Here is a 16396-nt window from a genome sequence, read left to right as displayed (position 1 = left end):
AATGGGGAGCAGCCAGGCTGCCCCAGGTTATCCCTCCCCTGCAGCTACACTGGCTCTGCAGGGAAAAAGGAAAATACAACAACTGTCGGGCTCATCAGCAAAATAAGTGGTGATGAGGCTGAGACGCACCGAGAGCTGCCCTAACAAGGTACTATTTGTACGTTATTTTCTAGCTGCAGTCACACTTTCAAAGGTGGCTCTGCCTCTGCAGCCCCTTCGGAAACGGCTTCACACATCAAAATATCGCAGGGTAATGACAGCAAGCAGTGGGTGGTGAGCTGGCTCCGCTCGGCAATTACAGCTGTGAGTGGGAACCAGGAGGGAGGGCTGAGCGCTGCCCACCTTCCTGGGGCTGGGCACAACGGGGTGAGAATGGCACCTGGGATCTCGTGGCAACTGCTCGTGCTGCAGCCTCAGCGTCCTCCTGCCATGCTGCTCCTCCAGCACGACACAAAACAACTGCTCAACTACCTGAGATGAGCCAGGAGCAAGAGCTGGGCACCTTCCACAAGCTTAGGTAAGATAAAATTCACCTGGTGCAGGTGTTCTACAAACCCACTGCTGCATGTGAGCCCCTGCTTCTGCTAAGTACTGCACCTAACACATCCCAGGCAACCGCCACATCTGGAAGCTGCTGATGTGCGCCGGTTTGCAGAAGAAAAAGACATAAAATTCAGCACATTCAAGCCCAGCCGTTCTAATTCCTGCAGTTATGCAGCAGGACGAGTAACTGCACTTTGCAGCTCCGCTGTAATTTTTTGCCAACGATCAATATTTATTGCCTGATCCCATTTTCCATAGCGTGTGTCAGCGGTGTCACTCGCGCAGGGCCGAGCGCGACACCGAGGCCACACAAAGCTTCGCTTGTAGGAGCTGCAGTCAGGGAGCCAGCTCTTGTCACAGCCTTACAAAAGGATTTCCTCTCGAGCGGCTCATCTTTAATCATTATAAAAGCACAGAAGTTTAATCCATTTTTGATGTAAGCGCTAATAGCTTTGTGTCCTTGAAGTTCAAAGTGGTCTTCGTGCATGTCGCTAATTAGCCGAGCAAGCAGCCATTCAGCTTCCTCTCATGTTTCTAATTAGATCCTTAACAACAAACAAATGTCGACCTTACAAAGGCTCTGCTACGATTCCCTCCATTAGTTAAACAGTTTGGGAGGGACTCGGTTCTGTGCATCCACAGCCCCCTCAGCAGAGGATTCAGGGTTCTGGCTGGGGTATTTGCCCTTTTGGAGAGGTCCTGCATTCCCGATGGTGTTTTCCAGGGGTGCCTAGCACCCGAGGGATGATGCAGGGAGCAGGTGACCACTCATCAACCCTGGTCCCAGCTCTGTGCTGCTCTGCTGTCCCTCCCTGCAGGCATGGGACATTCACCTGCTCAGCTGGAACTCACAAATAAACCAAAGGGGCAGATAAATGCTGTCCTCTTAAGTCATTTCCCTAACTGGTTCCTGCTAACTTAACTGGTCTCGCAGTTAATTTAAAATATGGCATGATTAATGTTTATGTACTTCATAGAATCACAGAATCACAGAATGGTTTGGATGGGACCTTAAAGCCCATCCAGTCCCATTCCCTGCCATGGGCAGAGACACCTTCCACTATCCCCGGGTGCTCCCAGCCCTGTCCAACCTGGCCTTGGACACTTCCAGGGATCCAGGGACAGCCACAGCTGCTCTGGGCACCCTGTGCCAGGGCCTCCCCACCCTCATAGGGAAGAATTCCATCCTAATATCCAGGCTAAGTGTACCGTCATCTTTTTACTTCACAACAAATGCTTGGGACTGTTCCTTACGCTTTTTCGTTGATCCCTGTTTGTAACATGTCGTGCTGGAGTCATTTCAGCAGCACCATGCTTGTCCTTGCCTGTGCTCAGGTTTTTGGGCAAGTTTCTTGCTCCAGCCCTGGCACTGATCCAAGGGGGATGAATGAGGAGCTGTCTGCATCGGGAACTGCTGCTGCCGGGTTCCTCCCGGAGCCCTGGGGCGCTCGCTGTGTCGCAGGCGCCGACCCCAGCGCTGTTCCTGCTGCCTGTGCCTGCACATGGAGCTTTAACACTTATTACCACCCATCCAACTAGCAAATAAGAGCTAAAGCTCAGATGCTGGGATATCACAGACCCCTCTGTGACCATTTTTCCATTTAAAATGAAGAAGAGCTGAACCAGGTGATGCCAGCGCCTTCACCTCACGCCAAGGAGCACGAAAGCTGCTGTTAATTTTACCATGGGAAACCACATCTGCATTAATTGTTTACCACAGCCCGGACAGGTCTTTTATTAATATTAATGAGTAAGAGGGAACAAAAGGCCCCTTTATTTTTAGCCTACTCTAATTGCGTAGTAATTACTCATCTACAAAACAAATGAGCCGAACTCCATTGCCATAGCAACAGCAACTCCGGCCTCCCACTGTACCACATTAACTGGCTATCACTCCTGTAATTTGAAATTGAAGCCTTTTGTACAATAACAGACAATACAGGAGGAAAATTAAACCAAAAACGCGTCTTTGTTTTGCTGCATAATTCAAGCCATAGTAGCAGGAGGGCCTTGCCTGGGGGGCACATTCTGCTGCTGATGGACCCCACGGGCTGGGGGGATGCTCAGGAGCACAGGGGGCTTATCCAGGTAACAGAAGAGGCATCCAGCCTGCAAAGCCTCAGTCCTGTTCAGCCATCCCTCCTGTGGGAGGGTCTGCACCAGGCAAGCTGCTGCCCAGCACACGGTGCCTGGGGGAGAGCTGGTGGCACCAGCAACACTGTCAGCAGCTGGCATCCCAAGGCCTCATCAGGGCACAGAGTTCTGGTCTCTTTTAACCACCAGGAAATGCTCACAAAGGCCCCAGCTGTGTGAGTTTATTATTTTTAAACAGCTCAGGTTTATTCGCATTCTTTACTTCGCATTCTCTGGCAACTCCAAACCCACCGTGCTTCTCGAGCTCACACGGAGCCAGATGCACACCAACATCTGCTGCAAGGAAAAACTACTCTGCTCCTCTGGCAGCTTTCTATTTCAGAAAGAAGAGAGGGAGAAAAAACATCACTGTAATTATGTATTTACTTTTAAAGCATTTGGGGAGAGAATCAGCATGAAAATACTGACAGTAGTATGTCAGTCCAATGCGTGCTGCCTCACAGTTAGCAGTTGTTCCACTAACGGGTAACAGCCTGCGAGTGCTGCTGGAGAGGGAAGCTAGCCTCAGCTCTGGCAGTATTTTACCTGTTTAGGGACTAAAATGCATGAGACACCATCCTGTGCTCGAAGATCTCATGCACTGGAGAGCACGTGCTGAAACCCCACTTCAAACTCTGCAACAACTTGTCTGCATCTTGAGGGGAGCAAAGTCTAATTACAACTGCCAACAGCTCTGTCCCCAGCTTCTGCTGGGAGAAAGGGAATAAAACATGGATAATTGTCTGTGCCAGGGCTTTGGAGGGAACCAAAGTTGTTCCAAGCCCCTGACGTGCAGGGACACCTTCCTCTGTCCCAGGCTGCTCCAAGCCCCTGGACACTTCCAGGGATGGGGCAGCCACAGCTTCTGTGAGCAACCTGTGCCTCACCACCCTCACAGAGAAGAATTTCTTCCTGAATAAAATGGCTCTGGATGAGCATTCTCAGGAGCATTTTCCCATGGAAAATAATTCTCCCGATGGAAAAGACTATTAAAAGTTACCCGCTAAATTCGCTACAGATTAACTTCAACTGCACTTCAGAGGTGGTCACTAATTGCACTGGAGATGATTTATCAAGCGCACAAGATTTTCTATTACAAAATTATTGATTAAAGCTGATGTATTTTAACCTCAATAGACTTCAGCCCAGCGCCCTGTCAAACACCGGCTGCTGTGGCCAAGGTCGAGCAGCAGCATCACCAAATTGTTTTGTATCTACTGAATTTTCTCCCCGGCACTGCAGGAAGAAGCTCAGTCCCTCATGGACCAAAAAAGATCCAAAAGTGGCATCCCACAGTAAAACAAGACACAGGGTTTCTTCTGCCTGAAGCCTGCTCTGAAAAGGACCTGTGGGAATCCCATCCTGGAGAAGCACAGCACTTCTGAGCCAAACAGAAATGATGCCTCTCTCATTATTATTATTATTTTTTTTTAATTTGGGGTAGTAGACAGATAAGTGATTGCAGGGCTACCAGTATTATCAGTAACAAGGCCAAAACCACCCATGAGAATGTGGAGTGGCTCCTCCAGAGCGCATTCACCACCTGGGGCTGCTCTGGGCCGGGCCTGGCTGATGGAATTCCTGTTCAAACCAGGATGATTCTCCTTGGTCCCACCCCTCCCCAAAGCCCCCGCAGTGTGGGGTCCCTGCCTGGCCACCCGCCGTGCTCCCCAGCATGCTCTGCCTCTGCCAGGGAGATAAGCAAAGGATAAAATCCAATGCAGCCATTAATTTCCCAATGCATCACCCGCCAGGCTCTGTCACATAATTACTGGCGGTTCCAGTGGAGTGAGAAATTCCAGCCCTTGCTGCTCCCAAGTGGTCCACTTGTTAGGTTCAGGCTTTTGAGATTACATAGCCTGGATTAAACTTTATGTACTTTTATAGAGGAGAATGAAAAAAGGAGAGCAATTCCACCAGAACCACCGAGCCACAACGGAGTCCTACCAGGGGGCCGTAGAAATCCCAAATTGGCTCATGGCAGGATCTTTGAAACGCTCCTCCTGACATCTCCATGAGCTCCGCTCCCCCCCCCACACAGACCAACCACCGTCCCCCTTTTTATGGCCATAATTTGCTGAACTATGAGCAGATTCGATTTTAGAGCACCTTCCTTAAGTGTCAGGCAAGGCTTCCCCAACCCCGTGCAGTTCATTACTCTGCTTTCAGGCACACTCCTCACTTCACCATGTGCATTGTCCGGCAGGTTCCCTGCTCCCTGGAGGATCGAGATCCCAAGGAAGCCTCATCCCTGCCTTGGCACACAAGTGTTCAGCTCCCTGGCAGCACCAGGGGCACCTCAGCTCACCTTGCACCCTGTCAGCCCCAGTGCTTGTTTGCTTGATTTACTCAGTGTTCTATTAGAGGTAAGGAGCAGATACAAATCCTTAATTACACTGGAAAGCCCATTCTGGATATTTTATCTCCTTTGAAAACCCTTGCTGCTTTAAGTGCATTAATGAGCAGAGCAGGGAGATGCTCCCACCCAGCGCAGCTGGTTTTGGGGATGGCCAGGGCATGGGGAGGAGGGGAGGGGTGACCACACCATAGAGGAGCTTTTCTGCTCCCATCAGGAAGTTTTCTGACAAGCAGCAAACAAAACAAACAAACCAAAGCCTAATTCGGGATCTCAATTACCATCTGTTGGATTTACTGACTGCGGCGCCGTCTCTGCATTTTCCAAGTTTAGCACAGAAACCCGGGCAGGAGAAGCAAAGCCACTGCTGGCTCGTGGCAGAGGATGAACTCGCCTCGAACTCCTCACACTGATATTTATGAAATGTTAAATCTTCATTTCAAAATGTTCCCTTAAGCTGGGTGACATGGCAATGAGTACGACCCATCACTAGCTCAGAGTCTCAGTTGCATAATAAGATTTAAGGTTTATGACCTACAAACAATCGCTCGGTGGCTCAGGACAGGCTGTGGGGAGCCGCCTCACATACATGGAATTATTTGGATTCCCAAATGGAGTGATTTGCGTGTGGCACATCTGGTCTACGACTGCCAACGAATGAGTCTATGGGCTAATATGGACGAGTAACAGGCTGATGGAGAAACCATGGTTGTAAAATGATTTGAAAAATATCTTAAGTTCTTTTGGATACAAAATAAAAATAAGAGAATACAGTTATAGTCAGTGTTTCGATTCCTAGGGGGGGTTAATTTGGAAAAAAAAAGAAAAAAAAAAGGTCAGTTTTACTATCAGCATCACAGCATGTGCGGGTTCTTGTACGGAGGGTGTAGGTTGCCTACAGCCGGCTTCAATTTAAACTTCCAGATAATGGGATTTAACGAATAGGGCTCTATGGATCCAAGCCATCAGCAGCTCTCTGCTGTGTTATCCCTACGCTTTCAATCAGACCAAGGCTCTGCTTTTATCTGCCACGCTCGTTCGCGTTGATGGTGCCTGTAATATCAACTCGACAATGCATGTTCTACAACTACATCTACTGCTACCAGTACGACTACTACAGTGCATGCATTTAGTTCAGTCCCACAGATACATACACTCTAAGAACAGGCAAGGGGAGATGTGAAATGTTTTACGGGACGACAGGTGTATTGTTTTTTAAGTAAGGGAAATTAATAAAAAACATCAAAAGAAAGAAAGTGTACAAAAAAATAGAGACATTTCTCAAGAGTTGATATGAGTCGTTTCTTGAACCGTTTCGTCCGAACAAGCAAAAAACATGCAACCAGCTGCTACTAACAAGAAGCTGGACACTGAGAGAGGATTAATAGGTGTGGACAAACCTTCCCGCTGAGAGCGCTCAGAAGAGTGTTTGAGAGGAGGTGTGCACGTCCGAGTGTAAGAGAGGCCGGAAAGTTTGCCTCAGAGACACCCTCTCTCACAGCAGCCCCAACCAAGCAAGAGAGAAAACAACAAAACATAACTGCTCACACTCACCATCAAGGTCAGTAGCTCACGTTACGAGATTTGTTATAGCTGGCAAGTATAAAGTCCAGTAAGGGGTTGTTGGGGCGCAGGGCTCAAAGGCAGCACTGGCAAGCCGGGACTGGGGCCCAAAATCCAGATGTGCCAGGGGTCGGGGTGGGAAGCAGCCCCTGGTGCCGTGGCACTGCGTCGTCCCACTGCGCCGAGTGCCGCCGGCCGGCCCGGCGGGCAAAGCCTGCCCGAGGGAGCTGGGACAGGGCTGGGTTGGAGCGGCCTTACGGGTTTTGTCTCCAGCCCTCAGGGAGGAATAGTTGGTAGCGACAGGTTGGGAACTGGAAAAATCTCAGGCTTGTCAATGAACCAAAGAGGAAGGAACGAAAGCCCTCTCCTGCCAAATTTTCCTCGTCTCACTCTCCTGCTAGATGAACCCCTCCCATGTCAAATGCAAGAGAAAAATGTGCCCCCCCCATGACTGTATTGTAAAAAAAGCGTTTACACGACAAAAATGTTTTACACGTAAAATATGTCAGGTGGATTCAAAAGAAACGTGACACTGATAGTGAAGTTGTCTAGGAGGAGTTTTCAGCATTGAGACTTTTAACTTTGCTCGTTTTCCGTGGCTCAGGTCCCAATTCATTAAAAAAATACAAGAATGGGTGAGGTTGTCAAAACCAGTGGAGGGATTCGGCAGCGCAGCCCCACCCGGAGCGAACGGATGCGGCCAGACCTCTGTGTGCTGGAAGGACCTCAGCCATCACCTCATCACTGGGATGTCCACTGGGGACGTGATTTATGACGAGCAGCACCGCCGCGCTCACCCTGCCGGCACGCGAGCAGCGACGCGGGACGTGAATTTATGGTGGCACTGAGCACGGGGAAAGGGACACATCCCTTTCTGCTGGCTGTAGGACAGACCTGCTGTGACACAGAAGAACCTGTTCATCTAGCAAGGTCAGCTGGTGACATGCTGCCATAGAAAAAGAAGGGGTGAGGGCAGGGAGGAGGCCCCGAGCAGGTTCCTGTCCCCAGCAGGCTCCCTGCTGACTCAGCAAACGTGCAGGTGTCCCAAGAGGAGGAATGTCACCCCAGGGACAAACCAAGGTGGTCAGTGCCCAGGGGCTTGGAGTGAGAGGGCTGCAGCTTCCTGGGGAGACCAAGACACGCAGCTGAAGGTGGATGCTCTCTGCGGGTGCTCAGTCTCCGTGCTGGCACCGATGCCAGGAAGGTGGGGAAGAGCCGGCGGGACGGGGCTGGAGAGCTGCTGAAGAGGCAGCAGCGATGGGGACATTGATGACATGGATTGTCATCAATGCTTTCCAGGAACCTCCTGGACAATGCTTGCTCTGTGCTGGGGCCGCTCCAGCAGCCCTGGGCAGAGCTCTCCCAGTGAGCTGGGCGTGGTGGGACGCGCCTGCCCGGTGTTTCCCAGCTCTTTCCCATTTCCTGGCAGAAAGGGGCCAGTTAGTGCCAGCCGTGCTGTGCTCTGTGCTTTGGACCAGGCACACGTGAAGGAGGGCCGTGCGAATTTGTGAAGGAAAAACAAAAACCCAACTGAACAGGAAAGAAGGAAAAAAAAACCCCAGCCATTTTTCTTGTAATGAATCGGGCCCGTACACTGCAGCGCAAGATCGATCGGACTCCACTGCTCCTGGATACAATTCACTACCGTTGCTGATGGAGTGGCAAACCCAGGATGTCCCTTCCAAAACCAGCTTTGGATGGAGATGACTCTACGGACCCCCCCATTCCCAGACCACGGCTTGGTGCAGATGTGAGCGGGGCCGGTGACAAACCCACCTTCCTCCTTGAGACCTCAGGGCTGGGGGCAGGATGGGGGCTCTTTGGATTCAGTTTTGGGGTTTTTGCCAGTTTTGTGCACGCAGGCAATTTTGAGGCTTGAAAAGACATTTCCAAACACCATACTGCTCTTTAAACTTGCCAGAAAAGGGTGTTGTTAATTTAGGGTTAGATTTAGTTTCGTATTGCAAGTTCAAATCAAAAAACAAAAAAACCGAAAAAACAAATCAGAAAACCCAACAAAAGAGAAACCAAAAACCACTCAAATTAAAGACAAATGATTTTCAGGCACAGAATTGATCAATGCTCAGTTCAGTTGTAATGGGCACCAAAAGCACTCAGATTAAAAAAAAAAAATAGTAATAATAATCAGGGAAGCAACGTTAATCCAGCCAAACCCTCTGTGCCTTGCTAAGGGGCAACTCACCAGGTCTGTTTGCACGTAAAACAAAACCTGAAGGGCAAAACATGAGGAAGAGGCAGAAACAATGAGGTCTGTTTTCCTGGAAGCATATGCAAAAGCAATCTCGGGTTTTGTTTGGGTTTGTTGTTTTTTTTTTTCCCCTCTTTGGGTTTGTTTTTCCCCCTCCGTGCCGGGGCAGTAGAAGAAGCTGGGAGTTGGGGGATCCCCACAACCAGGCTGGCAAGTCACCCCTTAGGCGCTCTCTACATGCCACAGGATGGAACTGGTACAGAGAGTCCTTTGTAGCCTGCAAGCAGTGCCAGTTTGCATGGAACGGAGTTCTCCTGGTGTCTTTCTTTGGCCTCCACAGCATCAGGCTCTCGCTTGAGACACACCTGGGCCTGTGCCCACCTCCTGCTCCCTCGCGCCGTCGGGGCTTTTCGGGCAGAGCCTTGGTAACCGCCGGCACTGCCCGGAGAGCCTCCACGAGCCCCCAGCTCAGCCATCAGTGAGCTGGGAGGTGCTGCCAGCCCCGTGCCCCCTGAGGAGACGCCGGGACAGAGGACACGGGGCCGGCAGCGGCTCCATCCTGGCCTGCTCCGGGAGCCCACGGCTCACTGAGGGCTGCTCTGAACTCTGTCACCTGAGCAAAGTGCTGATTCATGTGTTCAGCAGAATTTAAACCTAAGGCAGTAACAGCAATTGGCAACGATTTATTTCTCTTAAGGGGAGGAAAAAAAAAAAAAAAAGTAAAAAGTTTTCAGAAGGACAGAAGAAAAGCTTTGTCGTTCCTCGTGGAAGCAGTGGGGTTGGAGCAGGCAGGGGTGGTGAACTGCCAGCCGTGTGCTGCTGGCACGAGTGATGCCATCCCAAGGGACACGGCCACGGAGGAGGAGGTGACAGCGGCTCTGGGCTCGGCGGGAGCACCCAGAGCTGCTGCCACCGCCTCAACCCAACCCCAGCTTCCTGTGAGAAACCAAAACTTTTTTTCCGAAAACACAAATTAATCTTTTTTTGGGGTGTCTTTTAGAGCCTCGAATTTAAACCAAACAAATAAAGAAACCAATGCAATAAAGGAATAAAGAAAGAAACAAACTGGAATATCTACCCTGGTTTTGGCAGTTCTCACGCCAATCTCCTGCAGGTGCTCCAGCCCCCGTGGCCTCTGCTTGTAGTTTGGGTTGGGATTGATTACTTATTTTTTTCTCTAATTTTTGTTTGTTTGTTTGTTTTTTTGATTGTTTGTTTTCAGGTCCCCAGGATAAGTGTGAGGAAAATCAGAGAAATGATGGAGAGCTGCAGCCACACAGAATACCGACAGAGCTTTTACCTGACCCTGCACTCTGAGGGTTTGCTCTTCCACGGGCCCCCCTACCTGATCCTCTTGCTGCCGCCACGGCTGCCGCTGCTACTGGTCCATAAGCCGCTGCTGGGAAACCTGGCCGTGGAGAAAAGGAGAAGGGTAAAGACAGAAGCCAGCGGGTACCGCGAGTCTCTGCGGGGCACAGGGATCCGGGGCTCTCCGTGCCACCGGCAGCCACCGTGCTTGGGAACGGCCGAGCCCGGGCCAGGCGCCCGCTGCCAGCACAAATCCCCCTGGCACGGGAGGAATGCGGCTCCTGGCCCTGGCACGCCGTGGAGCCAAGGAGGAGGCAGAGCCTGCAGCTCTCGGCTCGTGCTTCCACGCTCCCACGGGAATGGGGTCAGCCCGCTCCGCAAACAACCAGGGAATTCTCCTCCGGGCTTATTTGCAAGTGATAATAACGTGCTGGTTTATAGACAAAGCAGTAATGGAAAATATGAGGAGGTCCTCATGTCAAGATCACAAATTTGCTGGGATCAAGCAGAAAAAATTCAATGGAATGTGGTTTAAAAAGAAAGAAAGAAAGAAAGGAAAAAGCTCTTGAAAGCAAACCAGCCGCAGATCAAGGAGCTCTATGACATCCTCCCTGCTCCAGGGAACCGAGCCCTTGCAGAGGAATGGAATGCTGCCAGCAAGATTGCAGATTTACTTAATTAATATTCAAAAGAACTGCCAGAGACTCTGACTTTCAATATATGTATTTTAGGAGGTCAATGGCAAAGTCCAGGCAACCAGCAAGAACCCCAAACCCTGAAGTCAACGACTCCAGGGAGGCTCCTGGTCTCTGGGAGCTCCAGCTGCTCCTGGCACCTGACAGGACAAGCCTGGGGTGGCCACCACGAGGGAGCCTGGTCCTTGAGCAGGCACCAGGACCATGATCACAGCTGCTTTGCAAGGCTGAGGAACAACAGGAGAACAACTGAGGCACTGAGAAAGAGAAGAGTGAGCCCAAGAGCAAGAGAGCGAACCCATAGAGCCCAGCACACTGCAGCCCACTACCTTCAGCACTATGGCTCAGCTACAGCTCAGCTACCAGGGCAAGGAGCAGAGAACTAGGCTAGAATAACTTCAAGCTACTTAAAACATCAATCAAAAAAAGACATACTTGCATTTAAATATGGTAATAGGGCTGTTGGGGGGGAAAAAAATAGCACAGGTAAATGTATGCAGAGGATCCCCAGGCTGGTGCTCCCCATGCACAGAGACCAGCACTGTACCAAGCCTGGTCCTCCTGTGAACCTGACTGCTGGGAGCTGCCACAGCCTCTGTGCAGTGGGATGTGGGGGAAGCACATCCAGACTGGGGGATGCTGTAACCAGTGCTGAACCTGAGCGCTAAATTCCCTCACTGGTGATGGAGCCATCAGCCCTGGGCCGCTCCCTCGACACACAATTAGGCTGGAGTGAGAAGACTTTGGTGTTGAGAGTAAAACCAACCTCCAAGGAGCAAGGAAAGCATCTGCAGGACAAGGGCTTAGGCTCTGGGGCTTCATTCTTATGCAGAGCCAAGGCTGGGCCAAGCTCCGGGCCCTCCCCCTGCGGCTCAGGCAGGAGCAGAGCTGGCACTGTCCCCTGTCCCTCCCTGCCCACCACGGCGCATGGTCCAAGAGCAGTGTCCTCAGCGCTCCCATGGCACCTCCACCACCAGCTGGCCGCCCGCAGAGCTCTCATGTGGAGGCTCCAGGGGCTCCCTAAACCATCCGTACGGGATTGGAGGAGCTGCGGGTCTTCCATAAAAAAGCTGTGGAATAAAACACCTCTGCCAAAACCAATCAAATACCCTTCAAATCACCAAGCATCCCCTGAGAACAGCGCAAAAAACAGGGCTGGAAAGTTTTGTTTCTCTTGTTCAGCTGCCAGGGACGGTCAGGATCTATTAGAAATGCAGGACAAAAAGTTTTGCCGTGCAAAAGGAGAGAGTGAAATAACAAGGGTGGAGGAGGCGCTCCATGGAAAGAGCCTGAACAAAGGCTCCGTTATTGCATTCCAGTGGACAGATGTGTGAAAAATTAATCCCTCCGCCCCTGAAGAAAGCTTTTATCCCAATTCCAAGATAAAAGCATCCCTGGCGCCATGGCACTCCAAACAGCTCAAGTGTGATTGCGGCTCGCGGTCCGTGCGGGAACGCCCCAGGCGGAGCAGCCACAGCACAGGCTCCGGGAGTCGAGATGGAAACAGGGATGGAGTATCACCACTGGCAAAAGCTCCTCACTGGTACACTCACAGGATGGCTCCAGCACTGGAGGATCCCCAAATCAATCCAACCCGCTGAAAGCAATCGATCCCCCGCTAAAATGCCCTTTGCCAGGCACCGCGTCCCTCGCTCTCTCAGCTGGGAACAGCTTCCCTGTCACCGCTGTCCAGACACTGATGCTGTGTGACCTCCCACCACTGGGCCACCTCACTGTGGGACCTCTGTGCTCCTGACCCCGAGCACAGATGGGCAGCTGACACCAGCTCTGCCTGACAGGGCTCCCAGCATGGGGCACTGGGAACGCCTCCCGAAGCTGGGGCAGGGGACAAGGAGCACCTGTAGCAAGCAGGGTGTGACAAGAGTGGCCCAGTGCCACTGCTTTCCCTCAGCAATGCCTGGCAAGTGCAGGCATCTCTAGGTGACCAGCTGCCAAGGGGCTACCAGCCTCCCAGTTCACTTCTAACAAGCAGCTTGGAGGTAACTGGGTGCCAGGAACGGGTGCGTGGACAAGAGTGTCTCGAAGCCAAGGGAAGCACTGATGGCAGCATTCCTGGATCCCACCCTGGACAATCAGGAGCACGGCCAGCACCAGCCCCACTCCCTCTGAGCCTTCTGAAGTCCCCTGGAAAATCAAAAGGGTGGAGGGAGAGACCAATTCATTCCTGGTGCTTGTTTAAGGCACTGATTCCTGCTGAAATGACCCCTGTGCTTCATGTGCCCACTGCTCCCAGCTGCCCAGAGCAAACAAAGCCCAGAGCCACCACAAAGGCCAGCAGTGCCCACTTGAGGCACTGCAATTAGAAGGTATTTTACAATAAACGTTTTGCACTGGGCTCACACGCTGCCCAGGAAAGCCCTGAGGATTCACAGCAATTTCATGCTCTCTCATTGCTCAGAATGAGCCAAAACCAGCGTTCCAAGTGCAATTTTTCAAAGATAAATTTTCCTGTTTCCTGCATCAATAGTTTCACTTTAAAACAGTGAAGCAGTGAGGGAAGATGGACAGATCTAGGTTAAATTCTTTGCCCTGAGGTCCCAGATTCAGTCCATGGCTGTTGTCTCTCCAAGGCACAGGCGAGTTTGAGAGAAAGGGGATCACAGGATGGCCCAGGCCTGGAGCAGCGGGTTTGGGCTGGAGCACACAGCCCCACTGTCTTGCTCTGGGCATGGCAGTGGGAGCCCAGGACTGAGCAAATTTTCCAGGGGCTTTGTGAACAAATCTGGCAAGCACGACACCGCCTGAGCAGGGCCAGTCTTCACGTGGGCTTTAGGGGCTCACCAGATCTTTGCCCTGCTCCATCTCCTGCTCCGCTGGGACCATTCCTTCTTAAATCACCGACTTCTCCTGCCCTCCAGCCTGGGCTTGGCTACAAGGCAACCTCAAGGGAATAACCCAAGAACCATCTGCACCCTCCTCCTGCTGCCAAGACCCTCTTCCTGCAGCTCTGGCTCTAAGAAAAATCACCAACTCCTTCAGCCCTGCTCCAATGAGCCTTTGACGATCCCAAGTATCTTGCATCCTCAAAGCAAACACAACCCTATCCTCTACAACCAGTCAGGCAAAAGGAATCAACCCCAAAAAAGGGCACAAAGATCATAAAATTAGTTCTTACATCAAAAAATATCATGCAAAGAATTTCCTCTGCTTTAATGGCCAAAGCACTTGGGCACCTGAGATCACACGTTCAGACTTCAGCAATGATGAGCGCAGGGATTTAAAACAAGAAAAATGGAAGCTGAGATGCTCAAATCGCCACCTGACTTCAGAAAATGGCCAAAAGCATGGAAGAGGCATTGAGAATTAAGCAGTAGACTGGTCTGTGCAGGGCATTTTGGGGGTCCCTGTGCTGAGGGCATCGAGCTCAGAGGCTCCTTCACACCCCAACGCTTCACCTCTTACACCCCTGGTGCTCCCCACACACTGACCTGAACCCCAGCCCTTCAGGAGGGTGACTTGATCTCTCAGGAAAAAAGCTGGAATATGAATTCATGTGCAGGCTGAGCGGGGAGAGGAACTGGGGAACTGATCCCCCCTTTTCACAGGGCACTCCCAGGGCCTGATCCCCCCTTTTCACAGGGCACTCCCAGGGCCTGATCCCCCCTTTTCACAGGGCACTCCCAGGGCCTGATCCTCCCTTTTCACAGGGCACTCCCAGGGCCTGATCCCCCCTTTTCACAGGGCATTCCCAGGGGCTGATCCCCCCTTTTCACAGGGCATTCCTAGGGGCTGATCCTCCCTTTTCACAAGGCATTCCCAGGGGCTGATCCCCCCCTTTTCAAACCACTCCCAGGAGCTGATCCCCCCTTTTCACAGGGCACTCCCAGGGGCTGATCCCCCCTTTTCACAGGGCATTCCTAGGGGCTGATCCCCCCTTTTCACAGGGCATTCCTAGGGGCTGATCCCCCCTTTTCACAGGGCATTCCCAGGGGCTGATCCCCCCTTTTCAAGCAGTGATCCCAGCAGCTTTGATCAGCCCCAAAAGCTGCACCAGGCTCACAGCTGTCATTTCAGATGGGTTCTCGCTTGCATTATTCTTTCCATTAGGCTGTGTTATCCTCTTTGGAGGATCTTTAGGCTTCATTTCAAAAGTATCAGAGACTCAAAACCATGAAGCAGAAGAGCCTGGCAGTTTTTTTTGAAGGCAGGCAGGCATGGGTCCAATTTATTGGGCAAAAATGTCGTCTTTAATGGTGAACACACACACGGGAAAGCTCCATCCCAAAACAATCCCTTTATGTTTAAAACCTTCATCTTCCAGGCTCTCTGTCTCACACTCCCCCTCCTTTTCTATAAGGAAACACGAATGAGGAAGAAATAAACCTGCTACTACTCCGAGCTTTAGATGAACAACTCAGTGCTGAATATTTAGAGAAAAACATCCACCAAGAGAAATCAAATGTTCCCTACGACTGATCAAAGACTGGGGTTCTACCACATCCTTCACAGCTCATTACCCCAGTTTAGTAGCAATTAACTCCTCGGGATTTGACTGCAGACTCTATGAAGCTTTTTCAGAGTCCACAGGAATGTGGGGCAGCAACAAGCCCTGCTTGGAATGTCCTCTGCTTCCCACCAGCGACCCTGGTTTGCCGGTGAAGAGGTGGGATAGTGCCATCCACACCACAGCTGATGAACAGGGCCCAGCACAGCGGGGCAGAGCTCCAGGGAAACAGGACAATGCTTTCCTAAAGTTTTGATCAATTCTATTAACACTTTTAGCATCTCTAAGTCCTGCATTGCAACAGCCCCTTAAGTGCTTCCCTTTGTCTTTTTTCCACTGCGTTACATCAAACTTGTTAAAATCTCTTTCAGCAAATTAGGGAATTTCAGCCGGGACACACTGCATCGTGGATCCTCATCGCAGAGCCCCTGCAGCATCCAGGGCACAGCCTGCATGAGGTCTGTCTTATGGCTGTCTGCAGATGGATGTTCTGATGAGCAAATACTCCCATTCTGGAATTCCAACAAAACAATAAATCCCAAACATAGTTCATTTAAAATGTGGCACTTCCTCTTTATGTACAGTAAATGACCCATTTTTCAGCTATTGGGACTCTCAGGCCGTGGCTTTTAGGATGAGAATGGTGCGTTTCTGCCCAGTAATTACTTTATGCATCAGTGAGACAAAGCCTTGTTTGTCTCCAAATTATCATTCTGTGGCATTTCAAGTGCAATAACCCTTTTGCAGTTATTTCACTATACTGAAAACTGGGAAACTTCTCAAAGGCAAACTGTTTGCTCTAAAAAACCTTATTTATTCAAAAAACCACAAACCAAGACGCAAAAGCTGGCAGCTGATTTAGGTTATCAACATCCAATATCCAACCTAACCCTGCACTCTGGCAGTCTGAAGCCATTCCTCTTTGTCCTGTCCCTCCAGGCCCTTGTTAATAGTCTCTCTCCATCTTTCCTGTAGGCTCCCCTGAAGCCTTCTCTTCTCCAGGATGAATAATTCCAATCCTCTCAGCCTTTCCTTGCAGGAGAGGTGCTCCATCCCTTTCATACCTTGGTGGCCTCCTTTGGACTCACTACAACTCATTTCAAACCTTTACCACAGGATTTACC

The 16396-nt window shown here is 51.0% G+C and overlaps 1 protein-coding gene across 10 annotated transcripts in view; it reads right to left on the bottom strand.

The window, feature by feature from the left end:
• Window positions 1-16396, bottom strand: part of MSI2 (musashi RNA binding protein 2) — a 204424-nt gene that overhangs the window by 10980 nt on the left and 177048 nt on the right. For 3 of the 10 annotated variants that reach the window (XM_040082082.2, XM_040082083.2, XM_058423061.1), the window contains one exon: window positions 10105-10212. In XM_040082082.2, coding sequence (XP_039938016.1) covers window positions 10105-10212 — 108 coding nt within the window. Of the gene's footprint in view, window positions 1-6432; window positions 6527-8798; window positions 8826-10104; window positions 10213-16396 lie in introns of all 10 variants that reach the window. The other 7 variants (XR_005703568.2, XM_040082087.2, XM_040082084.2 and 4 more) reach the window with 4 other exon arrangements.

Source organism: Hirundo rustica, chromosome 19, assembly GCF_015227805.2.
Source record: "Hirundo rustica isolate bHirRus1 chromosome 19, bHirRus1.pri.v3, whole genome shotgun sequence".
Classification (NCBI taxonomy): domain Eukaryota; kingdom Metazoa; phylum Chordata; class Aves; order Passeriformes; family Hirundinidae; genus Hirundo; species Hirundo rustica.
This window is presented reverse-complemented; position numbering and strand designations above follow the sequence as displayed.